Here is a 27286-nt window from a genome sequence, read left to right on the forward strand (position 1 = left end):
GCCTTGGATACATACGTACGTTTTCACGGGCCCTATTGGTCTTCATTCCCTCTTGAAGTGCTTTCATCATGAAATCCGTGAAATCTATCTCTGCTAAAGTATCACCTTTAGTAGCAAGGGGTTTAATTGTAGAAGTGCTCTGTCCCGTGGTCCAAAGGTAATAGATTTAGAATCTGCTGCTTTAGCTCCTTTGACCATAAGATTATCCTCTAGTTGGATGGAATTTGTTGTGACTTCATCCCATGTAGTGATCCCTATAATGACTAAGCCATTATAGATCGCTTCATGATTAAGTCCATGGATGAACCTATCCAGCAATTGGTTGTTCGAATAGCATTCATGCGGAAGGCAACAAGAGTTCAAATGCTTGAGACGGCTAATAAAATCTCTAACCGACTCCTCTTCCTCTCTCTCGGCTTTGTGTAGCTGGGAAGCTACACCCCCCCATAAGACTCCTTCACCCACAAATTACGTCAAGAACAATCTCCTGAGATCGGTGAAGTTTAAGCGTTCCTCGACCTTGAGAGTTCTATACCAATCCCTAGCCTTCCCATCTAATGTTAGACTAAAGGAATTGGTCTTGAAAACCTCATTTTTTTCTCCTAGGGCCTCACACACTTGATCAAAAACTTCCAAATGTCTTCTAGGATCACCATCGCCGCTGCCAGTGAACTTGAAGAGATGGATGCTTTGGACAAAAATGATACATGGGAATTGGTTGAGTTACCGCAAGAAAAGAATGCAATTGGTTGCAAATGGGTGTATAAGGTAAAGTGCAAGTCAGATGGCAGCCTAGAGAGACATAAAGCAAGGCTGGTCGCTAAAGGATATGCACAAACTTATGGTCTTGATTATGATGAAACTTTCAGCCCAGTGGCTAAGATGGCTACTGTGAGGTCTATCATTGCACTAGTAGCACAAAAAGGTTGGACTTTACATCAAATGGATGTAAAAAATGCTTTCTTGAATGGTGAACTACAAGAAGAGATGTACATGGAACAGCCAGAAGGATATGTACATCCAGAATATCCTACTTTTGTTTGCAGGTTAAAGAAAGCAATATATGGTTTGAAGCAAGCACCTCGTGCTTGGAGTGACAAGATCAGCAGATATCTTGTCAGTATTGGATTTGTGGTTGGAAATGCAGACTCTTCACTTTATGTGAAGAAGACACATGATGGTATCGTGATGATAGTCATTTATGTTGATAATTTGATTATCACAGGTGATTGTGGGAAAGGCATTGATGAGGTTAAGGCCTCTTTATGCAAAGAGTTTGATATGAAAGACCTTGGTGATTTAAGGTTCTTTCTTGGCATTGAGGTGATAAGAACAAGCAAGGGTATATGGCTGGTGCAAAGGCAATATGCACTTGACATGCTGGCAAAGTATGGTATGACAGCATGCAAACCAATGTTGACACCATTAGAGCAAAATATGAAGCTTAGGGCTAATTTGGGTGATGAGCTTGATGATATCACCATGTACAGAAAAATGTTTGGTAGCCTTATCTACATGACCATTACGAGGCCAGATCTCAGCTATGCAGTTGGTTTGGTGAGTTAGTTTATGCAGAGTCCTCGTAAACCTCACTTGGATGCTGTGAGACGTATTATGAGATACGTCAAAACTACCGTGCATTATGGTCTTTTCTATGAGGCAGGAAAAGACATGCATGTCTATGGATATACAGATGCAGATTGGGCCGGTAGTGCATATGACAGGAGGTCTACCAGTGGCTATGTTTTCAGCCTTGGTAGTGGAGCTGTGAGTTGGAGCAGTAAAAAGCAACCTACAGTTGCTTTATCTACCATAGAGGCCGAGTATCGTGGAGCAGCCATAGCTGCATGTGAGGCTATGTGGTTGAAGAAGTTGCTAGATGATGTCAGGTTACAGAGTGATATGAGAGTTGTCATTCATTGTGACAACATGAGTAGTATTCAGCTTGCTAGCAACCCAGTTTATCATGCCAGGACCAAACATATTGAGGTCCACTATCATATCAGAGAGAAAGTGCTAGATGGGCATGTTGATTTGACATATGTACAGACAGATGAGCAGGTTGCAGATATCTTTACCAAAGCACTTGGTAAGGATAAGTTCGAGTATTTCCGTACTAGATTGGGAGTCCTAGAGATGGACATGTCGAGCTTGAGGGGGAGTGTTGAAATGTCAAGCTCATATACAACTGGAGGATAGCACATGGGTGCTGACAGAGTGACAATATGGTAGATGGATATCGTGTGGTGTGTTTATGACCGCGTCCAGCTGGTCATGTGTGGTGTGGACATTACATTAGGTTTACTTTGTAGTGTGGACATAACACTATGTTGTGTTCTCTTTTGTGTGTGTGAGAGAGATGATGACTATGGCTTCTCTCCTTCTTTATGATTGATGGATATGGATTAGGGTTTGCTTCTCTTGTGTGTGCTCCCTCCTTCTTCTGTTTTTTATCAAATAAGAGTACACCAGGTGTCTCTCTCAAGTTAACCTCAACTCCTCCATTATATGTCCTATAGGTCGTAAGGTTTGGCTCAAAGATAGCGGTTGAGGCTGGACCTTTGAGGTAGCTAGCTACACGGCCAAAAAGACTGGGCTAGCTAGCTTGGCTGGTGAGACCTAGTTAAGCTGCTCACTTCTTGGGGCTTGGGAACCTTCCATTAAGCCAAAATCTAAAGATGTCTCACTGGTCCCTAGCAGAGGTTCTTGTACAATGCTAAACTGGGTTCCAACCAAAGGTCTTGAGTCCAGACGCTGGTACATACCTAGTTTGATAAGTGCACTATCGTCTATTTCGGCCTCTAATACACGCCCAGATCGTAGGTGCATGTGATTATAGGGGAAGGTCCTAGAGATACCCTGGACAAGTTTGGGAATTTTTAAAAATTTTCATGCTTTTAAAAAATAAATCGAAAAAAAATTGGATTGACCAAAGTTTTTTCAAAACACATGTTTTGTGTTTCTTAACCCGTCTGGCACCATAAATAGTGTACTTTTTGGGTGAGTCAAGCATTGTAGTTATGTGTGTGCTAAATCCTATCCTAATTTATGTTATTATCCCAATTTCTCTGCATAAAGAGTCAAAATTGGAATAAACCCTATGCTAGAAAACCAATTATATGGTCTGTTTTACCCAATTCTTTTCATTTGATGCTAAATTTGACTGTTTTTAATTTTAAATTTGAAAAATCATGCAAAAACCAGAAAATGCAAAATTCAAAAATTGCAATTGCAATTGAAATGTGAAAGAGGAATTAATCTAAATGAAATTATTGTAGCGGGAAATGAAAAACAAGCAAAACTTGAACAATATGCAGGAATTTGAACAAAGTGCAAAAATTGCACAAAATATTGAATTTGTAAAAATTGCAAGAATGCAAACAATGCCACAAAATGGGCACATTTTCATCTATTAATTTCTACCCTTCTTGCAAAAACAGAATTCAAAGATACACACACTTATTCAAAATGCATTGTGGCTATGCCGTAGGGATGTCGGTGGTGCCATTTATGGGAAGCCCTTGCACATAGAAAGAGTGTAGAAACTAGCCAATGTCATGGGGCCTTGCCTCACCGCACTGAGCATAAACAGCTCAAACCGAGAGGTTAATCTACCATAACCTAGCCTACAATTTCTTAAACAAGATGTGTCACTCACCTCGTTGATTGCTTGTGCTTGGATTCTCGTAGGAGGCCTTGTTGCCGCGCAGCCACACTCCAAGCTCAGCTCCGCTCCAACTCCGCCGGCACACTCCAATGGAAGGTCGACCCTCCTCTGTCACTCAATCACACACTCACTCTCTCACACACATGCAAGCAAGCACACACAGCTCAAACAAGCAAGAGGAAAGCAAGAAAGCAATAGCATAGGAGTGTAGATAAGAAGAGTACTCTCTTGGATTAGCATAAAAGAATAAATGGTGAGTATACACAATGACCCTTATCTTGGTCCATAGCCTTCACACCTTGGGTGGCCATACTTAAAAAATAGGTCCATGGATATCCATGGCCACCTAGGCTTATGCAAACACCTAATCTAAGAATACAATATCCATTATTAATCCCATGGCATGCCTTTCATAGACAAGCAGTGATCGCACACGTAAAATATACAATGACGTTACAGAGGTGTCCGATGAGGGTTACTAGTGTGCACGTGCTGCGATTGTGTAAAGGTGTATGTGTGCGAGATGCAAATGAGAATGTGTGGGACGTGTGCACGAAGGTGAGTGCACATGTGCGTGGAAAAGTGGTTACAGGGGCGTGGATGTGTGCCAGGAGTCTTGAAACCACTAGGAAAAACAATCAATCTTGCAAAGAAAATTCAACTTAAAACATAGACTTACAACAAATTAAACATTAAGCATAGCTTATCATATACAAATTGCATGGAAGAGTAAACATCACCATTAACACAAATTGGGTCGAATTTTCCCCCTTATGCGTGTAGCTCTCTTCACATGAAGCATAGCTTAGCATTAACAAATTGCATGGAAGAGAAAACATCACCATTGACAACACAGATTGGGTCAAATCTTCCCTCTCATGCATGTTGCTCCCTTCACATAAGTATTTCAATGTTGTATTGCAAAAATTGGCCTTGGACCTAATATTAGTGCCACATACAAACTTGGGCTTTTACATGCCAAAAAAATTCTAAGCACTTATGCTTATTCATAACCAATGTGTAAACCTAACTAGTTTACATGCACTCAAAAATAATCAATGTCCATACACATCATGGGCAGATAAAATAATATATACAAATGGGATACAAGGCCAACCAAAAAATAATGTCCAAGTGCGGAACAATACTCACACCAATGTGCTCAACCAAATCCATACGACACCTTAGTCTATGACCCTCGTATGGTGTGACATGTCAGTCAGTGGCCCTCGCACCACTCAAAAACATTCTAAGCACTTAAGCTTATTCACAACCAACGTGTAAACCTAGCATACTAGTTCACATGCGCTCAGAAATAATCAAAGTCCATACACATCATGGACATATAAAATAATATATACAAACGTGATACAAAGCCAACCAAAAAATAATGTCCAAATGCGGAACAATACTCACACCAATGTGCTCAAAAAAATCCATATGACACCTTAGTCGGTGACCCTCGTATGGTGTGACTTGTCAGTCAGTGGCCCTTGCACCACTCAGCACCCGTGCGACACCTTTGTCGGTAACCTCGCACATGTGTGACATCTCAATCGATATCCTCGCACGTATCACCTAAAACCATAATCACAATCAAATCATGTTACGTGATAAGGCACAAACACATTACACCAGTATACACTAGCATAGTATCAACACGGAAAACAATAATAATCACTAGCATGACCCTACTACATGTATGTCAATAACACTAACACATTCATCACTCATGATACCAATAAGTTAGCATGACACAATGGTTTCTTAGGCATCCCCAATTAACCATAGAGGACATCTACTAATAACCTTCTTGCTTGGGTTGGCAAATGTCCTCAGTTATGTATTTTCTCATATGAGGGGATAAGGCTGAGACAAGAGTAGAAAAACCACTCGACATCCATCTAGCATCTTCTCGTGGATAGTTTTTAAAAGTCAGAAGGTATCTAGTACATGTGTTGCTTGTGCATATAGTGGTGTGTTCATGATCAATCGTGAATATTCTTAAAATCTTTTATGAATACATCAATAGCTCCAATAGTATGTGAAAGACGAGTCATCGGTTTAGGTTAGAGCGTACCATTCACTATCACAAATGCAACCTTTATGGTAGCTGAATGGGTGATGTTGTTATAGGCAAATTGAAGAATATGTAAATATTGATCTCATTGCCTAGACTGTGATAAAATATAAGCTCTAAGAAGATCTAAGATTGTGCTATTTGGTCACTTCGATATGGCCATTAGATTCAAGGTGAAAAGCAATGTCGCGTACTCACTTTTTTGTCACACATCAAAATGCTCCTTTGGCAATGGGTCTTGCCTTCCATCCACAAATACAAACTTTCCGATGTGAGTTTGCTAGCTCGTCCATCACATCCTCACTCCTATGTGACTCACCAAAATGTTGCTTTGCCAATGGGATGAAGAGAGAGCTCTCTATACCCAGATGGAGACACAAGGAGATGGTCCTTCATGATGGTTCTCTCGCACAAAAGACAAGATAAGGATGAGAAAAATCTACAATCACACCTATTCAAACAAGCATACGTCTAGCACATAAGAATCCTATTGCATGCAAACAAGCAAGAAGACGGAAGACGCTCCGCTCCCAAGAATTGCAAGAGACTGATTGTGTATTGCTTATGGTAAAAAATGACTTATATACAAGTGACTAAATTTTACACTAAGCAAGCAAAACTTAAAAATGGTCCATTCTCTACTAATAGTCTAAAACAAGTATGTACACTAAAGTCACTAGACTTCCCTTATTTGATATGAAGCACAAGGTTAAGGCCACTTTATATGTTCCGACAAGTGCATAAGATAGCAAAATGCCAACCTTACAAGAGGTCTGGTGGGTGAAACCATATTAACCTACAAAGTGTTCAACAATCGCCTTCATCCATCCAAAATATCCAACCTAGTGAAGTTGATGGTTTTGAACAAGTACAACAATCGACAAGAGGAAGATCCGAACTCATGGATTGCCATAAGATAAGAGGACAATTGACACAAGTACCTAGGTGCCACTATTAAAACAATCCTCCGACCTCTACAAAGGTTCTACAGCTAGTACATGCATCTTAGATGATATTTCAGTGAGGATAAAAAGCGTATGATCCTTGCATCCTTCAGTACAATTTTTTAATGCATTGCATGCCTTCCGTTATACTTCCCACATTCGGAAAAAACAAATATGCATAAGCTTGGAGATACATATCTATTATCGTAAACCTTTTTTTCAAGCCATAAACAAATATGCATGAGCTTGGATTTGTTACTTTCCATTTGAAATACATACCTGTTATTGTAAACCTTTTTTTCAAGCCATAAACAAATATGCATAAGCTTGGATTTGATGCTTTCCATTTGAAATACATATCTATTATTGTAAACCTTTTTTTCCAAGCCAATTATTAATTATATTGCAATGCACTATAAGCAAGATTCCTTTCACTGGCTTCATAAACAGCAATTATGGCATTCGAAGTCCAACAACACTTGGGGATTATCTCCAAATAACCAGCATAAGCTCAAGACATTGAAATTGTAGGAGAAGAACTAAATCCCAGGGGCAGTGCTTGCACTTCAATGTATTACAAAGAATATGTCAAGTTAAATTGACCATAATTTTAGACTATCAGATGGATTAATTAAGATGTGAGTGAAAAAGGTCATTCAGTGGCTTTACAGATGGCTAAACTTCGATGACCCCATTGTGTAGCCTATTGGAGGCGTTTTGGGCAGCCAGAGTTTCCAAAGATGGTCATGACTTGCTGTCACTAGAAAATCTGCTGTAGGAGCCCATGCAACATCAAACACATGGTCGCTATGGGAGCTGCAATTCAGAAACACCACATTAGATTGAAGAGTTTTACATAAACACCAAGCTGTCCACCCTAGTAAAGCTTCCACAACCTTCCAACTTAAACCTCCAACAAAACATCCGTGAAAAAAGTAAACTGAGATGTACATACCTTAAAATGTGGTGGCACTGAAATGTGGATGTATCAAACAGCCGTACAGTGGTGTCCCCACACGTAGTTGCTAGCAATCTGCTAAATGGAGAGAAAACAACCCGTTTAACCTCACCTCCATGCTCCGCCAGCACTTCCAAGACATTTCCAGTGCGAAGGTCCCACACCCGGCAGGTCTTGTCATCACTCCCAGTTGCCAGTATGTTACCTGAACTATCAAAATCAACACCTATCACATCCTCAAGGTGTCCCCGTAGCGTGCGAATGCTTTCTGCAGAGCGAGGATCCCATAATTTTGCTGTGAGATCAAAGGATGCAGTCGCTAGCAGATGTCCTTGAGGCTGAAAGCAAACTCCATAAACTGCATGGCGATGGTCCTGATACAGGAACTTAGCATAAGTGGTTAAGCTCATGAAGCATATGCCATAAGCACACACAAGATCACCCATTGATATATGTGAACTTCTGTGGCAATGGCCCTGATACGGGCGCTTAGATAAGTGTTGAAGCTTGTGGAGCAGAAGTACACACAAGATCACAACTGATGTGAGGATGATTGGTATTTTGTGCGTGCCGGTGTGTACACGTGTGCGCATGCGTTGCACACATAATTAAGAGGAAATATTGAAGGTGGACCAAATGTTTATAATACTTGAAATACGAGAACCATTAGATAGCTCTGCTGCACACATTCAGTAAGCATCATACACAGTGACCCCAGAGGCAGCCCAAAGCTCTACAGGCACAGTTATACACAATAGCCATCTCCATTTTATAACCAACAGCAGACGTTACAAATGTCACAATTTACCTTCAAATCGGTTACACACACGCCTTTCTCTGCATCCCAAATTTTGCTAGTCATGTCATCAGAGGCTGTGGCTAGTAGATGAGTACCATTTTTAAAAGCAAGTCCATTCACCTGTTGAAGTAGAATGCCCACACAACCAACAGGTCAATAGGTCGAAGATTAACATCATTAGGAAGCGAATCCCAAAAGCCTTGTAAAAGAGGATTACTTAACATTTTACATGCTTTTGGCAGAAACATTCCATGCAATGGTTTAAAAATTTGAAATTTAAAGCTTTGAGACCACAATACATCTAGCTAGAATTGTACATTATTGAAGGGATTTCAAAAGTCCATGAAGAGACAGAAGGAAGGTAATACAAGAACTCAAGAAAACAAGATCTTTGCTTTCTCGCAGGCAATTGGAGCCCCTAGCATGATGTAACTACTAGGTAAATGGATCAGGGGGTTTCAAATCAAGGACTGTCAAAGACACTCCTTGGAGGCTACCGGAACAGATTGTTGGAGGGCCGGCCTGAGGTGATCCAAAGCTCGTAATAGGCTGGCTGCAAATCTGTCCTCAAAAGCTGGGCTAAAGCCATGGGTCCACATCTCTGTGAAGATCCATCTAGTGCTCTGTGGGGCCAGGGCCCCCCAGACTCGGTGTACAGGCAGATATCCTGGCCAAGAGGAAATCCTTCCATGGCTCTCTACCGGGAAGAAGTCATCTAACAATCAGCGTGCCCAGAAGGGCACGACTCTAAATGGCAGGGTCATCGATGCCCAGGCCCCCTATGGCGAGGCTGTATGATCATTCTCTAGGCCAGCTTGGCCCGAACCGGCCTCCCATCGCTACCATCCCACAGAAAGTTGCGGATCAACTGCTGAACCTGACCAATGCAGGCCCATGAAAAGGCCCAACAAGAAGTAATATACCACATGGTGACAAGAAGAACCTGGTTCGCCACCACCACTCAGCCGGCTAAGGAAAACCTCCTTGAACTCCAATATAGAAGCGAATGCTCAAAAGAAGAGGGGCTAACTGCTGCTCTGGGGAGATATCGATGCACACTTGGCATCCAAGATAACGGACTGGAGTGCCCCTTCGGATCCACTGGAAAGCCTTAACTGGACACCAAGTTGGGGCGGCGGAGAGCCAACCCAAAATCCACACGACTTGTGCCAGTTGATCTGCACTCTGGATGTGCGACAGAAGATCTCTATCACCTCTACAAATCTCTAAAGATTCCCCATGTCTCCTAATAAGTATGTTGCTGTGTCATCTTCGAACTCTAAGTCTAGCAACTCCTGTGCACGGATGGGGAGACGAAGTCCTTGAAGCCCAATCTCCTGAGCTGAGAGAAAACTGCTCATGACCTCGGCAACAAATAGAAAGAGATGGTGCCAGAGAGGGCAACCCTACCGGACCAAGCAAGAAAGGGGAAATCTGTCACCTCAGGCTCCCTGAATGAGAATCTGACTGTGAGAAGCTGAGTAGAGTCTGGAAACATCATGGATCCACTCATCCGGAAATCCCATCCGGCACATCATCCCCTCTAGAAAGCCCCAATCAACTCTATCGCAGGCTTTCTCAAAATTCAGTAGGAGCACAATGAGATCTTGCTGGCAAATCCTGGCTGAATTAGTCACCTCCAAGAAAGTGAATATGTTGTCCAGAATGCTCCGATCCTCTACAAAAAGTGTTGAAACTTGAGTATCATGAATCAAGTCGGGAAGCAAGGACTGAAGTCTCCGACTGAATGCCTTGGCCAGAATCTTGTAAGCAGTCCCGAGGAGGGTGATGGGTCTCCACTGCCGAATCTCCAATCTATCACCACCCTCTTTGGGAATCAAGTGTATCAGACCTGAAAGCCTCTTTGGCATGGCACCCGTAGTCGTAATCTTGTTGAAGGCTGCTCTAAGGCTGCCCTCCATGAGATCCGAGTGACGAAGAAAAAAGGAGACTGAAAGCCCCTCCGCCCCTGGGCATTTGCCCCTAGGGAATGCCATCAATGCCTCTGCCAGCTCCTCAGCTACAAAGGGAGTCAATAGGAAACTCCGGAGAGCGGGGGAAACCACCTCTCTCGTGTGCCGTCAGACCCACTCTCACGCATGATGCATCCACCACCGGTGAGAATATGGGGGCACCCATGAGAAGGAATCTGAAAAAATCTAACGATGGCTCTCAAATGGGAGGGAGTGTCAGAAACGATAGATCCATCCTGGCCACGCAACCTACGGATACCATCTCTCTGCCTGTAGGGGCCTACAATCTCAAAGAAATCTCCAGTAACACTATCTCCCGCCTGCATCCAAAAGGAAGCTCTGGCATGGTATCTATACTCCACCCTCCACTCCTCTATGGATATGACCTCTGTACGGGCGGCAACCAACTCACCCTCAATCCACAGGCTATCTGGGGAGCTCTCTTGAAGTCACTGAACGAATGCTCCTCTCCTGCTCACGGAATCCAGCCAATCTGTTCTATGATGTCTCTTGTAGTAAACTGTTAATCTCACCTAGGCCTGCATCCAAGGTGCCTGCCGATCCCGAGAGAAAATCTAGCCCCTCCAATATCTACTCTATCCTACTGCATATCTCAGAGTCCTAGATGAGACTGTCAGGTCTCCAAGTGCTCAAGTGTCTGTCTTGCCTCCAGGGATCCTCCATAGACAATAATTGGAGCCTGATCGGAGAAAGTAGTGCCCACCAAAATACCGATCATGCTCCCACAACCGCAAGCCCACTCATCCACATAGAATCTATCAAGATTGGGACTAGTGCTCCTCCTGTCAAACCTCGAGAAGCACAGACTCCTCCCGAGGCTGCGTCCAAACTTTGGTAAATGCCAAGGGTCCTGCCCCCTAAGGGCCAGGATCAACTCCTCCCAAGTAGAGTACTCTGAACCAGAAACTATATTTGCCTCCTCCAAGTCTATCCTCTATTGACTCTATCATGTTAAAGTCCCCACCCATACACCAAAAGTCGGCTTGTGGAAGGGACTAGCGAACTGTACTCCAGAAGGTGGCTTTGACTGCAGCAGCGTTCCGCGCATAAACATTTAAAAAGCCCACACAATCCTCTCCAATCCTGATGGTCACCCACTGAGCCCAACCAATGTCAATCCTAAGCCAACTACTACTAGCAATAGCTGCTCGCTGAAAAAAATACAAACTCCCCTCTACGTCCTGGAGGGACCAAAAGAGGGAGACCAAAAAGTGAGACTCATGCCTGGTAGAATCTTCTCGTAGTGGCGGGTACACCCCTCTGAAAGATGGTGCTCCTAGAGGAAGAGAATATCAACAGGTCCCCCAACTTCAACTCTATGAAGCTCTGCTCTAAGGACGCCACACCTCTGGAAGCACTGCAACCTGCTCACAAGGATCATTCACTGTAAGCTTCATGTTCGCCCTCGGACCTTGCTTAAGACCATACAAGGCCTTCCGCAACCTGTAAACCATCCCATTTGATCCTGGAACCTCAAAGCCTGGAGACTGCTCAACATACACCTCCTCCTCCAAGTCACCATTAAGGAACGCGGATTTTACATCCATCTGATATACGGGCCACCGCTTAGAAGAGACAAGGGCAAGAACGGTCCGAATCGTGGTCATCCTCGCTATCAATGCAAAGGTATCATCCTCAAAGTCGATGTGTAACCAATGTATTATGCAACGGAAGTATTCGTGAATATTTGCTCTGATACCGATGTAACATGCAGCGGAAGTGTTCGTATTGGAGGATCTTGTCACACAAATGCTCACACCGTCTTCTATATCTTGAGTTTCGCGAGTTTAGCAATCCACTTTAAGACTTCAAACTTTAAAGAGAGATGAGAGAGAGAGAGATGAGAACTATACACCATACGGGGTCCCGAACTACCCACTGAAGGGCACCCTATCCCGTTACCGAGATAGTATTTGCTTTATTATCTTTAAAGAGACTGACGGTGTGATTGACGATAAGCCAAACGCAAGACCTCTAAAGACCAAGTGTTGGGCTGAACTGTACACTGCTGTAGAAGCACCAAAGATGTCCAATCTCTAGCCTATGCACTCTTCCCAATGGAATGAGAATGGGATGCAAAGCTGAGGCTGAGAGGGGGGCTGTTTGGGACTGTTCTAGACTGAGTATGAATGCTGTAGATGCTTATGATTGCTTTTTACCTTCACCAAGTGGCTGGAGCAAAACGATGAGATGATGAGTGCTGAAAACTATATGGATGCAGAAAACGCAAGGTGAACTGCTGGCTGAATGCTAAACTAATGCGTTTTGCTGTTGTAGAAATGCTGAATGCTCATGCGTTTGAGGCGCCTAGGGCTGTAGGAGACAAACGCTAAGGGATGGTAGCTGAAACTGCAATCGCTTATGCTCCTTGTGCTGATGATGCCAAGCGCTTGAATGCTTATTTATGATTGAATGAATGGCTGAATATGCTAGGGATCTATTTATATGGGCACAATGAGCCAGTCGGCTGGCTACAGAGCTGGCCGACTGCTCATGTTCACAATAAATGCATACATGATGTGTAAAATGCTGAAAATGATGAAAAAATTACCAGAAAATTTCTAGTAAATATCCTGATAAATACTAGATGATATCTGGGGTGTTTGCCATGGTCTAGATGCAATGGATGAATGATGTGCAATATGTAGAATGTTTTCTGATGCAAACTCTAAGCTTTCTACTGACTGTATATGCATGAATGCGTCTCTTTAAGTGGGTTAAGGGACTTAGACTGACTGACTGACTTGCTATGGCTGAGAATGACCTACGTAGCTCGTGCCTGACTTATCCTGGACTGAGGATTACAATGGGGTCACGACGTACGACAAATATCATCCTGAATGGAACTAATACTGTACAATGTTGCACTGATGATGATGAGCCAGTTTGTCACCATGCACTACACTGCAGAGTGCATGTGACATTCCCTCCTGCTTAGCTTGGTGGCAAGTTCATGGCTTCCAAGTAGTCCGCCAACAACTGGGGGTACTCTTGAAAGAATTCCTCGTCTAGCCATACGGCTTCGTGGGTACCTCGATCTCGGACTTTCGTATAGAACTGACGTATCCGTCGACCAGAACCATGCTTCCAAGAATGAAGAAGGATCTGCTCGGGCTCGATGACTTCTGCTTCGTCTACCACGTCTAGTTGTTGTTCATCTGAAACATCAAACACTGTTGGTTTTAGCCAAGAAACATGGAAAACATCATGCATCATCCAACTGTTAGGCAATTTTAACTTCATGGAGACATCACTTAACTTTTTATCTATTGGGAAAGGTCCAAAACTACAGAATGAAAGCTTGGGACAACGTTTACCCACTTGTTTCAATCTTTGTTTCATGATGCGCAGATAGACCCAATACCCTTCCTTGAAGTGGATATCTCGACTAAACTTACTTGCCTGTCTGTGAACTAAATAATGGCCAGGCTCAAAATTGAGAGCCAGACTGGGTTGAGTACCAATCTCTGTGGAATCGACATACTGATCTTCTATGCTATTTAAGTCTTTTCCAGAGATGTTGAGAATGGTAGACTCTTGAATGGTCTGGATGCTAGTCTTTCTAGTAAGAACATTTGCTACTGGGTTATGCTGACTAGGGATGTACTAGATCATTTCTCCAACCTAGTGGAAGAGCTAACCCTGTCTAGTGTGCTGATCACTCCACTGGGCACTTGGCATCGTCGGGAGCCACTTAAGTGCTTGGTGGCCTGAGATGACTATGAAAATGTGTCCAAAAGAGACAGGTTTCAAATGTTTGAGAACTGACTGCTGCTCTAGCTTGCCCTTGAAAGTCTTGGAAAAACAAGAGGGAAACTTGCTAGGAGGTTCTGCCCTAGGGACCAAATCGATATGATGATCCACAGGACGAGAGGGTGGGATACTGGGTGGGAGATCATCCTTAAAAATGTCTGAATGAGAAAGGAGATCTGCCAACTAAGGGACTGAAGAAGATGAGACAGCGGTTATCGATGAGATAGAAGCTGTCTGAGCATAAATAAATGCTCCTTCCGCTCCCTTGCAGATAGCTCGTCAGGCTTGGAGATGAGGAATCATAGGAATGCCAAGAATGCTCCTATCCCCCCCAATCATGACAGGCTCAGGAAAACCTTTAGAGATAATAAAGGTGTCGTACCCCCAATTGGGAATAGGTTCATACTGACGAAACCATTGGATTCCTAAGATCGTGTCACATCCCAAAAGAGGAGAGACAATGAAATTTTGCTGGAATGAGGCCTTTTGAACTTGAAAAGAAAACTGTTGTGTCCGTTGAGATATGTGGGTGCGGAGACCAGGTGTAAACCCGTATACCTCCAAATGATAGGGCACTAAGGTACAGCTCATGTTGGTAGCCAACTGGGGAGAGATGGCGTCCTCAGAACTGCCCATGTCAAAAAGGATTATGAACTGGCGGTCCTTGGCAGAGCCATAAGCTCGGATCAAGCTTTTATGTGTGGTTGTAGCCTCACCCTCCTGCTTAGCATCAAGCACCACGGATGGCATAGGATGCATAGAAGGTAATATCTGAACCGCATTGGTGGTAGCAGGCGGGTCTCGAGGAGCGGGGGATACTACGGCAACTATGGCACAAGGCTCTTTGGAGGCTTGCTCCGCTTGCCTTTTTGGACAATCCTTCTTACCATGCCCAATGGTATGACAGAAAAAACATCGGTTTTCTGACTGATACTGTCTTTGCTCCTCTGGAGGAAGATAGCCTCCAGTGATGCCTACTTTAGTCTTTTCCTCAGGGGTCTTCTTAGGCTTGGGTTCCTTACCCCCTGAACTAGAGCTAGGACTGTTGTCTGTCTTAGTGTCTTTAGAAGACGAATTACCCTTCCCCGGTTGGGGTTTGGTACTGGACTGGGATGACTGCTTGGGCTTGCCTCCGTTCATCTTCATTTCTTCATTCTTAGCGAGAGTCAAAGCCCGGTCATATGTATTGGGTTCAAAGTTACGAACTGTGAACCGAATGTTAGGATCCAATCCACGAATGAATTCCTCCATCTTGGCCTGCGCAGATAGCCCTAACTGCTGTGCTAAAGTAATAACCTTGCCAGAAAACTGAAGGACTGGGGATCCGTTCTATCTGAGTCCATAGAACTCATCTGCCAGACCGGTCATATACTGGGGCGGGAGGAATCTGGTCTTCAGGTCATGGACAAATATATCCCAGCTAAAAGCTGTGACACCTGTGGTCGGGTCTGTATAAAGATTAGACCAATGTTGCCACCAAGTGACTACCTCACCAGTGAGATGGGGAGCCACTACGTGGACTCTATCGTGAGGATTTGTGATCCTAGCTAATGGAAAATGAGCAGTAAATTGATGAATAAACAGATTAACTGCTAAATGATCACACTTACCATCATACCGAAATCTGGATGACTACGAATGACGGTAGTTGATGCTACGGACTGCTGGTTGGTGGCACCTGAGGCGGGGAAAGATGAAGAGAGGTGCTGGTATCTAAGAGGAATGGCCTCCTTTTTCCTTTGGTGCTCGAGTAACATACGTTCTCGATCGAGTTCTCGTTGGTACTCTCGAGCGGCGAGTTCAGCCTGACACCGGTCTTCGTCGATCTTGTGTTGGGCTTCCTCATGGTCCCGTCTTTCTGCTTTTTCTTGTTGTTTCTCCTTTTTCTTCTCTCCTTCGGGCCTCGTCTTCTCTTCTTTGTTGTTCCATCTGGAAGAAAGAGGGAGATGTAGTCGGGGGCTGCTGGAGGCGGAGGAGGACGTGCTGTTGCTGCCTCCAAGAGCTGGAGACACTCCATTAGCAGCTAGTTCTGAGCTCTAAGAAGAGCTATGGTATCTGCTGTAGTCGGAAGAGCAAGGTCTCCTTCCGGGAGACTTCTTCCGGTTGATGGGTATTCTCCTCTGTAGACATGATGCTGAAGTCGGTGGTCGTGCCGGAACGCAATCTGACCATCCAAGGATGCCCTCACGCTAGCATACGGTGTGTGTGGACAAGCTGAATCTGATACCAATGTAACATGCAGCGGAAGTATTCGTATTGGAGGATCTTGTCACACAAATCCTCACACTATCTTCTATATCTTGAGTTTCGCGAGTTTAGCAATCCACTTTAAGACTTCAAACTTTAAAGAGAGATGAGAGAGAGAGAGAGAGAGAGAGAGAGAGATGAGAACTGTACACCGTATGGGGTCCCGAATTACCCACTGAAGGGCCCCCTATTCCGTTGCCGAGATAGTATTTGCTTTATTATCTTTAAAGAGACTGACGGTGTGACTGACAATAAGCCAAACGCAAGACCTCTGAAGACCTAGTGTTGGGCTGAACTGTACACTGTTGTAGAAGCACCAAGGATGTCCAATCTCGAGTCTATGCACTCTTCCCAATGGAATGAGAAGGGGATGCAAAGTTGAGGCTGAGAGAGGGGCTGTTTGGGACTGTTCTAGACTGAATATGAATGCTGTAGATGCTTATGAATGCTGCGTTTTACCTTCACCAAGTGGCTGGAGAAAAATGATGAGATAATGAGTGCTGAAAAGTGTATGGATGCAGAAAACGCAAGGTGAACTGCTGGCTGAATGCTGACCTGATGTGTTTTGTTGTTATAGAAGTGCTGAATGCTCATGCGTTTGAGGCGCCTAGGGCTGTAGGAGACAAATGCTGAGGGATGGTGGCTGAAACTGCAATCGCTTATGCTCCTTGTGCTGATGATGCCAAGCGCTTGAATGCTTATTTATGATTGAATGAATGGCTGAATATGCTAGGGATCTATTTATATGGGCACAATGAGCCAGTCGGCTGGCTACAGAGCTGGCCGACTGCTCATGTTCACAATAAATGCATAAATGATGTGTAAAATGCTGAAAATGATGGGAAAATTACTAGAAAATTCCTAGTAAATATCCTGATAAATACTAGATGATAACTGGGGTGTTTGCCATGGTCTAGATGCAATGGGTGAATGATGTGCAATATGTAGAATGTTTTCTAATGCAAACTCTAAGGTTTCTACTGACTGCATATGCATGAATGCGTCTCTTTAAGTGGGTTAAGGGACTTAGACTGACTAACTGACTTGCTATGGGTGAGAATGACCTACGTAGCTCGTGCCTGACTTATCCTGGACTGAGGATTACAATGGGGTCACGACGTACGACAAATATCATCCTGAATGGAACTAATACTATACAATGTTGCACTGATGATGATGAGCTAGCTTGTCACCATGCACTAAAGTGCAGAGTGCATGTGACACGATGCCAGGAAGCTGAGCATAGCCCTTAGCCACAAGTCTGGCTTTGTGCTTGTCCACCGACCCATCAGACGTATACTTGGTCTTAAAGACCCACTTGACACCAATGACTCACCGTTTTGACGGCCTCGAAACCAACTCCCAAGTTTTATTCTTCTCTATGGCATCCAGTTCCACTTGCATGGCTTTCCTCCAAGTATCCTGTGTCATGTGCATCACAGATGCCATGGACATGCTCAGGGCTAGATCCAGAAGAGGCAGCCAGATAAAGAGCAGAACCAGACAGAGCCAGGGATTTGAGCACAAGTGGCCAGTTTGGATGTGGAGAAGAACCAGGGTACAGTCGGCTGAGTAAAGGAGCTGCTGGCTGTACCAGAAAGTATGTCGGCTGACGTGGCAGCAGCAGGCGCATCAAAGACCAAAAGCACATCCAGTTGGTTGGATTTTAGGGGATTTAATGGACATGTAACTGGCCGACCAGCAGTCGGCCAGTTCCTCATTTATTCCAAGGGGCTATAAATAGCCCCCCTTGCTCAAGGCTTTATTCATTCACTCCCACTAGGGGTGTGGGTCACCAGGAGGTCCCATAGGGGACAGATTTAGGAGTTAACAACCTTTTATGAAGGCAGCCCATGGCTGTACAGATTTGTACCTTTTTTGTACATAGTATATACTGAAATTCCAGCACTTCTCACTCTCTCTCTCTACTCTCTCTCTACCTGCGTTTTTGCATCATGGTGCGTTTTTGCATCAGGAGGTCTTCAAGAGTGTTTAGGGCTGAAAGAAGACTACCCAGAGCTTCCGCGCGTTACATTGGTATCAGAGCATCAGGCTCAGCCAAGCTAAACACTGATTCAGTCCCATATGATGGTGTACAGGTCCAAGGTACAGGAAAGTACACGGATTCGAAGCCCAAGGCAGGAACACAGATCGGGAAGAACTCCCAGGAAGTTTGTTGGTGGTGTTCCACAGTGCCAGATGGGGATGGCAGTTCCGTGAGCCAGATGGGTTCTCAGGTTACGGTCCCAAGGGAGGTTGATCCTCCAAGGGTGATGTGAGAGTGCCAGACTCAGTTCCAGACCAAGACCGTGTTCAGAGCCAGGGGCAGGAATGGATTGTGGACTAGAGGAAGACCAGATGCATAGATCTTCATCAGAGACAGAGTGGTTTGGAGAACAGAATGGAGTTTCAGAGAAAAAGGTTTGCCAGGGATGGATGATGACAGAGGGACTTCGGAACAGGATTAGGATGATGACAGTCATCCAAGAGCAGGTTGGATTCCCGTCATCAAGTTTAGCAGAGGGGGATGTCATGTGCATCACAGATGCCATGGACATTTCTAGGGCTAGATCCAGAAGAGGCAAGCAGATAAAGATTATGAACCAGTAGAAGATGGACATGGAGCAGAACTTGGAGCCAAGCATGGATCAAAGGGGCTGTCGGCTGCAAGAAGGAGGATGCAGGTTGCCAGAGTAGCTGTTGGCTGACGTCAGCAAGGTGTAGGCAGCAAGCGCATCAAGAAGGACCAGTCGGCTGAATTTAATAGAGCATTTAATGCATTTTAATGATTTTATGAGTCAAGAGCTGGCCGACCAGCAGTCGGCCAGTCTTCCACAAGCTCCAAGGCCTATATAAAGGCACCTTTGCTCAATGTTGGATTCATTCCACCCACTAGGGGTGTGGGTCACTTAGAGGTCCCATAGGGGGCCAGAATTAGGGTTTATCACCTTTTCAAGAGGGCAGCCAAGTGCTGTACAGATTTGTACCTTTTTTGTACATAGTATATACTGAAAATTCCAGCACTTCTTACTCTCTCTCTCTACTCTCTCTCTACCTGCGTTTTTGCATCATGGTGCGTTCTTGCATCAGAAGGTCTTCAAGAGTGTTTAGGGCTGAAAGAAGACTACCCAGAGCTTCCGCGCGTTACATTGGTATCAGAGCATCAGGCTCAGCTACGCTAAACGCTGATTCAGTCCCAGATGATGGTGTACAGGTCCAAGGTACAGGAAAGTACACGGATTCGAAGCCCAAGACAGGAACACAGATCGGGAAGAACTCCCAGGAGGTTTGTTGGTGGTGTTCCACAGTGCCAGATGGGGATGTCAGTTCCGTGAGCCAGATGGGTTCTAAGGGAACGGTCCCAAGGGAGGTTGATCCTCCAAGGGTGATGTGAGAGTGCCAGACTCAGTTCCAGGAACGAAGACCAAGACGGTGTTCAGAGCCAGGGCAGGAATGGATTGTGGACTAGAGGAAGACCAGATGCATAGATCTTCATCAGAGACAGAGTGGATTGGAGAACAGACCGGATTTTCAGAGAAAAAGGTTTGCCAAGGATGGATGATGACAGAGGGACTTCGGAACAGGATTGGGATGATGACAGTCATCCAAGAGCAGGTTGGATTCCCGTCATCAAGTTTAGCAGAGGGGGATGTCATGTGCATCACAGATGCCATGGACATGCTCAGGGCTAGATCCAGAAGAGGCAGCCAGATAAAGAGCAGAACCAGACAGAGCCAGGGATTTGAGCACAAGTGGCCAGTTTGGATGTGGAGAAGAACCAGGGTACAGTCGGCTGAGTAAAGGAGCTGCTGGCTGTACCAGAAAGTATGTCGGCTGACGTGGCAGCAGCAGGCGCATCAAAGACCAAAAGCACATCCAGTTGGTTGGATTTTAGGGGATTTAATGGACATGTAACTGGCCGACCAGCAGTCGGCCAGTTCCTCATTTATTCCAAGGGGCTATAAATAGCCCCCCTTGCTCAAGGCTTTATTCATTCACTCCCACTAGGGGTGTGGGTCACCAGGAGGTCCCATAGGGGACAGATTTAGGAGTTAACAACCTTTTATGAAGGCAGCCCATGGCTGTACAGATTTGTACCTTTTTTGTACATAGTATATACTGAAATTCCAGCACTTCTCACTCTCTCTCTCTACTCTCTCTCTACCTGCGTTTTTGCATCATGGTGCGTTTTTGCATCAGGAGGTCTTCAAGAGTGTTTAGGGCTGAAAGACGACTACCCAGAGCTTCCGCGCGTTACATCCTGAGAAAGAGCTTTCTTCACGAAAGTGGGCTCTTTGTCCCGCATGATACGAGACATCAAAGCATAGTTTAAATGACTTTGTCACGAACTCTGTACGATCTTCAAGGTCCGTCCTATGTGGTCCACTCAAAGGGAAGTCCCATGACACCTGACTCCTGAAGGGTGTCTAACAACCACCTTGTTACTCGAACAGAACACAAAGCCTCCTGTTGTTGCTGGGGCTCATCTCCAACCTCGAGCTCAACCTCAACAACTAACCGAGACTGTCTAGCTGGAACAATAGCCTGGGAATCATCCTCAGACTCATCTGGGTCTCCAGGGAGTGGCGGCTCATCAACAGTGCAAGCAGGAACATGCTCATCAAAGACAACATCTCTGCTAACAACAACCTCGTTCCGCTCCGGGTCATGTTGGGGTAAAGGCGTTATGCCCACCCTTATAGTGTGTACAAGCCCATAAGTTATAGTACATAGTACACTTAGTACTTTTAATGTACTAAGTGCACTATGTGTACTAGTGCAATATACATGTGTGATAGGGGAGTCACACACTCATACTTGGTGAGTTGACTTATCCCCACAACTCTCTCTCTCTCTCTCTCCCTTGCTTCTCTGTGTATGTCTCCCACATAACTCTTAACCCTAATTGCTGTTTTCTCCCCATCAACTGGTATCAGAGCCATTCGGTGCAAGCAGATTCTTCCCTGGTCCTTTGTTGTCTTCAGAGTCTCCAGTCAAGCTAGAAGCGACCAGACAGGCTGGGCGAGCTCGTGGCACAAGGCAGCATTCGCAGGCTGGGCGAGCTCGTGGCACAAGGCAGCATTCGCAGGCTGGGCGAGCACGTGGCAAAAGGTCGCTGAAGCAGGTTGACTGACGCCCAAGACAAAGCGAAGGCTGCTGGGCGTTAGTCGTCGGCTGGTACACGCAGGCGGATAGGCGTCAACGGCAGGCTTGGCGAATACGTGTAGTGCTATCCATTAGGTGGCGGGCGTTGCATCACACGCAGGCGAAGGCGCCAGCGCTAAGCGAAGAAACAAGCGCTTTTTCATACGAAGGCGTGTCAGGCGCCACCCGACTCGTCGACTGCAAGTGTAGGCGCCTGGTCGTATGTAGCGCTGCTACTCGGTGAAGAGGCTAGAAGCGAACGCAAGGCAGGCTTTGGCGCTCAGCAGCGAGTGAACCAGGCGTCTCCCATTCACGTTCGGTTGTGGTCGCTAAGCGTTCAAGCACTAACAAGCAAAGAGCAGGCGGGTGCCAATCGAGCGAAGAAGTTGCTAGCTACGTGTACTCAGGCGTAGCCAGGCTTTGTCCATAACTAGCTTGATTGGAGCAGCCATCAAAGCTCTCCAAGGATCACCTCCAAGAATCACAGCTGCATGAGCATCAGCAGCAGCATCAACAGCAAAATCGACGCCCTCCTTTCCTGCAAATCAGAGTAAATCAGAAAATTTCAAGGTATTCTGCTTCAATTTTTTTTGGGATTTGCAATTGAGCAAGTACAGTAATCAATTGAGCAGGTACAGGTGCCCAATTGCTCAATTTTTTGAGCAAAATTGGCAAAATTGGGTGACATTGGTCACAATCAGGATAAATTTGCAGCAAATTGGTCAAATCAGGATCAATTTGCAGGAAATTGGATGTCGAAATTTGGGGCTTTTGATGTAATTGTGCAATTAAGCACTCATACATGCTGTATGATGTGAAAAATCGCACATTTGGGCAAAATTGCAGCAAATTGCAGTGCAAATCAAGGGGCTTTTGTGCCGATTTGGTTGATTTGCATGCAGGCAATCGCGTTTGATGCTATGGATAATGTGCTGATGCCTTACAAGCACTCAATGTGCCTGTAAATCAAGGGGCTTTCATGTATTTGATGTATATGTGGCCAAGGGGATGCATCGTGAACACTCTGGATGCCTTCATGTGCGTCAATGTACCATGTATGATCAGAAATTGATCTTAAATCAAGGGGCTTTTCAAGTTTGTATGCTTGTTGAGCTTGGCAAAGCAGCAGGCAAGACATTTATGCCTTGAATCCTCTTTCTGTTCCGGACTGTTTTATGCAGTGTACAGGACTGTAAAAGTCTTATTTTCACTCATTTGGACAGCCAGGAGAGCATTTATTGCTATTGTACCTGCTGGTACGTATTTGGCACAGCTTTCTGCATGTTTTGGCATGGCTGTACACTCTTTTGAGTGACCAAAAGGTTCAATTTCAGCTGCTGTACTTGCCGGGACAGGTTTGGTACATCATTGGTGAGCACTTGGTACTGCTGTACAGTACTTTGGAAGGGCAAAAGAGCACATTTGAGGTGCTGTCCAAGAAAAGTTGCATTCTTGCTTCCGCAGTGGGAGATAAAGCTTGGGAGAAAAACTGTGAGCACTTTGTGTGCTTTTGGGTGCAGTGTTTGCACATTTGCAGGGAGTCAGGCATTTACAGGTTGCATTTTGCTATGGCAACCACAGGTGAGAGCTCTTCATTGCTTCACATCAAGAAGCTTGAAGGCTCGCATAACTATGATATTTGGCAAACCCAGCGCTACAATGTGTTGCTCCAGAAAAAGCAGCACAAGCCTATCAAAGAAAGGGGTGTGATGCCCGCTTCTCTTACAGCTGAAGAGTGGGAAGATATGGATGAGCTGGCAAGATCTACTATCATGTTGTCTGTGTCAGACTCATTACTTTTCAGCATTCGTGAAGAGAAGACAGCTTGGGGAATGTGGCAGAGATTGCAGGACTTGTATGCCCAACAAAGTGCCTCAAGCAAAGTGTATTGGTTGAAGAAACTCATAGGTCTTCAGATGAAGGAAGGGGCATCTATGACAGCCCATCTCAATGAGTTTAATGGTATTGTCAGCCAAGTCATTAATCAAAAGTTGGCAATGGACGATGAGTTCAAAGCCACTTTTCTGTTATGCACTTTGCCAGAGAGTTGGGACACATTCAGGACAGCCACTAGCAATTCGAATGCTATGCTGTCATATGCAGATGTTGAGGGTGCTCTTCTTCAAGAAGAGGTGAACAGGAAAAACAACTCTGTTGGAAAGTCCAATGCAATGAATGCACGTGGGAGATCCCAGCAAAGGGGGAAAAGCCAAGAAAGGGGAAGGAGCAAGTCTCGCTCCAAAAAGGATTTGGAATGCCATTATTGTGGCAAGAAGGGACACATTAAAAAACAATGCTACAAATGGAAAAATGATCAAAAGGAAAAGGGAAAAGGCAAAGACAAAGAGAAAGATGAAGCCAAAGATGTAAAGCCAAAGGGCAAAAGTGGAGTCAAGATTGAAGAAATCAATGTGTCACATGCAGGTGGCAATGAGGATGAGGTCCTCTTTACGTCTTCACTTGATGCCCATTCACTTCTTACAGGTGGTCATGGTATGCACTCATGGATCATTGATTCAGGTGCCTCCTTTCATGTCACAGGTTGCAGAGACTTGTTTGTCAGGTATACTGCTGGCAATGAAGGAGTGGTTTATTTGGGTGATAACCATGCATGCAAGATTCTTGGCAGAGGTGATGTGAGGCTTGTATTTTCAGATGGCTCACAGCTTATGCTCCATGATGTCAGGCATGTGCCTGAAATCAAGAAGAATCTGCTTTCTACTGGACAGCTTGATGATGCTGATTATGTTACTAGTGGAAAGTGGAAAATTAGTAAGGGCTCACTGGTTGTTGCCAGAGGCTCTAAGGTGGACACTCTTTACTTTATGCATGCAGGTGTTTGTCACCATGCTAATGTAAATGCAACCGAGCTGCCGGAAATTTCTATGTGGCATAGCCGGTTGGGACACATGAGTGTCAAGGGAATGGAGCAATTGTCTCGTTTGGGTTACTTGCCTTCTCTAAAGTTTTCAAGTTTTCAATTTTGTGAGCATTGTATATATGGTAGGCAACTACAGTGCCCCCACAAGAAAGCTCTTGGACAGAAAGATGCTCAATTAGAGCTTGTGCATACAGATGTATGTGAGATGCCTCAGCTTTCTTTGGGAGGGGCAAAATACTTTGTGTCTTTTATTGATGATGCCACACGCAAGGTGTGGGTTTATCCTCTTCGTTTGAAGAGTGATACATTCTCAGTGTTTCAGAAGTTTGTTGCTCTTGTTGAGAATCAAACTGGCAAAACACTGAAGGCTTTGCGTTCCGACAATGGTGGAGAGTATACGTCCAAACAGTTTCAGGACTTTTGTGATGCTAAAGGCATCAAGAGGGAGCTCTCTACTCCTTATGATCCTCCACAAAACGGGACAGCAGAGAGGATGAACAGGACCATACAGGAGAAGGTCCGTTCTATGTTGTCACATGCTGCATTACCTCATGGTTTTTGGGCTGAAGCTGTTATGACAGCCGTTCACCTTATAAACAGGTCACCTAACACGAGGCTTGGTGGGAAAGTGCCAGAAGAAGTATGGACAGGGAAGCCTCCGTCATACAAGCACTTAAGAGTGTTTGGTTGCGTTGCGTACGTGCACATACGCAGGGAAATGCGCACCAAACTTGATCCTAAGTCTCACAAATGCATATTCCTAGGATATGGTGACAGAGGTGAAATGGGGTATAGACTTTGGGATCCCATGAATAGAAAGATCATACGCAGCAATGATGTCATTTTTTATGAAACATGCATGTATAAGGAGCCTGCAAGGCAACAGGAGCCTGGCAGAGTCATCTTTGATGATGATGGACATCATGGACAACAACAAAGGGCTGTAAATCAGCCATTACAGCAGGAAAACCAGCCCTTAAATGGTGCTGAAAATGGTCCAAATGGACAGCCAGAGATGGCAGAAGATATCCCTATGGATATACCACAGTTAGAGGATATACCGGGCATGATTTTTCAGCCTTATGGCATGGAACAGGAGCCACCAATGGGTGATATGTAGGCTGGACAGCAACCTGCAAATGATGGTCATTGGGTACGGAGGTCCACTAGACCCTCCAGAGCCCCTGACAGGTTTGTTCCAGGGGTTGACTACTTGATGCTCACTGACTGTGGGGAGCCCTCATGTTACAAGGAGGCTTTACAGAGGGCAGACAAGGCTCTATGGGAGCGTGCCATGAAGTCAGAGATGGATTCTCTGCATAAAAATGAAACATGGAAGTTGGTGCATTTGCCTGCAGGCAAGAAGGTTTTGCCATGCAAGTGGGTTTACAGGCTCAAAGTTGCACCAGATGCAAAGCCAAGATACAAAGCCAGGTTAGTGGCAAAGGGCTTTAAGCAGGAATATGGTGTGGACTTTGATGAGATCTTCTCTCCAGTGGTCAAAATGACCACACTTAGAGCTGTGTTGGCTTTGGTTGCGCATGATGATCTGGACTTGATTCAGATGGATGTGAAGACTGCTTTTCTTCACGGTGATCTCCATGAGGAGATATATATGCAGCAGCCAGAGGGTTATGCAATAAGTGGGAAGGAAAAGCTTGTATGCAAGCTGAAAAAGAGTCTTTATGGGCTCAAACAGGCACCAAGAGAATGGTATCATAAATTTGATACATTCATGAAATCTCAGAAATTCAGGAGAAGTGACATAGATCACTGCTTGTACACCAAGAAAGCTTTGGATGGCAGTCTATTGATTCTCATTTTGTATGTTGATGATATGTTGATTGCCGGGAAATCTCGTAAAGAGATGGATGCTTTGAAGCAGAGGCTGCATCAAACCTTTGATATGAAGGATTTGGGTGATGCAAATCACATCTTGGGTATGCGGATACTTCGGGACAGAAATCAGCATGTGTTGTATTTGTCTCAGAAGGAATACATTGGCAAAGTCTTGCAGAGGTTCAATATGGACGGGGGGAAGAAAGCTAGTACTCCTTTGCCTCCATATGTGAAACTCAGTGCTATGGACAGCCCACAGTCAGATAGAGACAGGGCTGATATGGCCAAGATTCCGTATGCTTCAGCTTGTGGCAGTCTCATGTATGCCATGGTTGCTACTAGGCCGGACATTGCATTTGCAGTGGGAGTGGTTTCTAGATACATGGCCAACCCTGGCAAGAAGCATTGGGAAGCAGTGAAAGGTGTCATGAGATACCTGAAGGGCACACAGGATTTGTGCATTTGCTTTGGCAAACAGGATGCATTAGTGCATGGTTACACGGATTCGGATTATGCCGGTCATCCAGATAACCGGAAGTCTACTACCGGTTATGTATTTACATTCACAGGAGGTGCTGTGTCATGGATATCCAGGATGCAGAAGTGCACTGCCTTATCTACTACAGAGGCCGAGTATATTGCAGCCACAGAGGCTTGCAAGGAGGCATTATGGCTATCTCGGTTAGTGGTTGATTTGGGCTATACAGGGGATATTCCATTGTTGCATTGTGATAGTCAGAGTGCCATCCAGTTGGCAAAGAACCCTGTCTTTCATGCAAAGACGAAGCATGTGGATGTGAAGTATCACTTCATCAGAGAGGTGATAGAGAACAAGCAAATTCAGCTTGTTAAGATTCACACGGATGACAACCCGGCTGATCTGTTGACGAAGAGTTTGCCTCCGGAGCGGTTTGCTCATTGCAGACACTTGATGGGCATTGGATGAGGCCAGTTTCAGCCTTGATTTGGCCTTGTATAT

The 27286-nt window shown here is 45.0% G+C and overlaps 1 protein-coding gene across 1 annotated transcript in view; it reads right to left on the reverse strand.

The window, feature by feature from the left end:
- Positions 1–7175: 7175 nt before the first annotated feature.
- Positions 7176–27286, reverse strand: part of LOC147637904 (uncharacterized) — a 58931-nt gene continuing 38820 nt past the window's right edge. Inside the window, exons 3-5 of the mRNA XM_086799747.1 lie at positions 8458–8568; positions 7647–8023; positions 7176–7507 (exon numbers count right to left, since the gene is read on the reverse strand). Coding sequence (XP_086655873.1) covers positions 7357–7507; positions 7647–8023; positions 8458–8568 — 639 coding nt within the window. The 3' untranslated portion in view covers positions 7176–7356. The remainder of the gene's footprint in view (positions 7508–7646; positions 8024–8457; positions 8569–27286) is intronic.

Source organism: Cibotium barometz, chromosome 6 (assembly GCF_041138505.1).
Source record: "Cibotium barometz isolate CiBa-2024 chromosome 6, ASM4113850v1, whole genome shotgun sequence".
In the NCBI taxonomy this organism is placed as follows: Eukaryota; Viridiplantae; Streptophyta; class Polypodiopsida; order Cyatheales; family Cibotiaceae; genus Cibotium; species Cibotium barometz.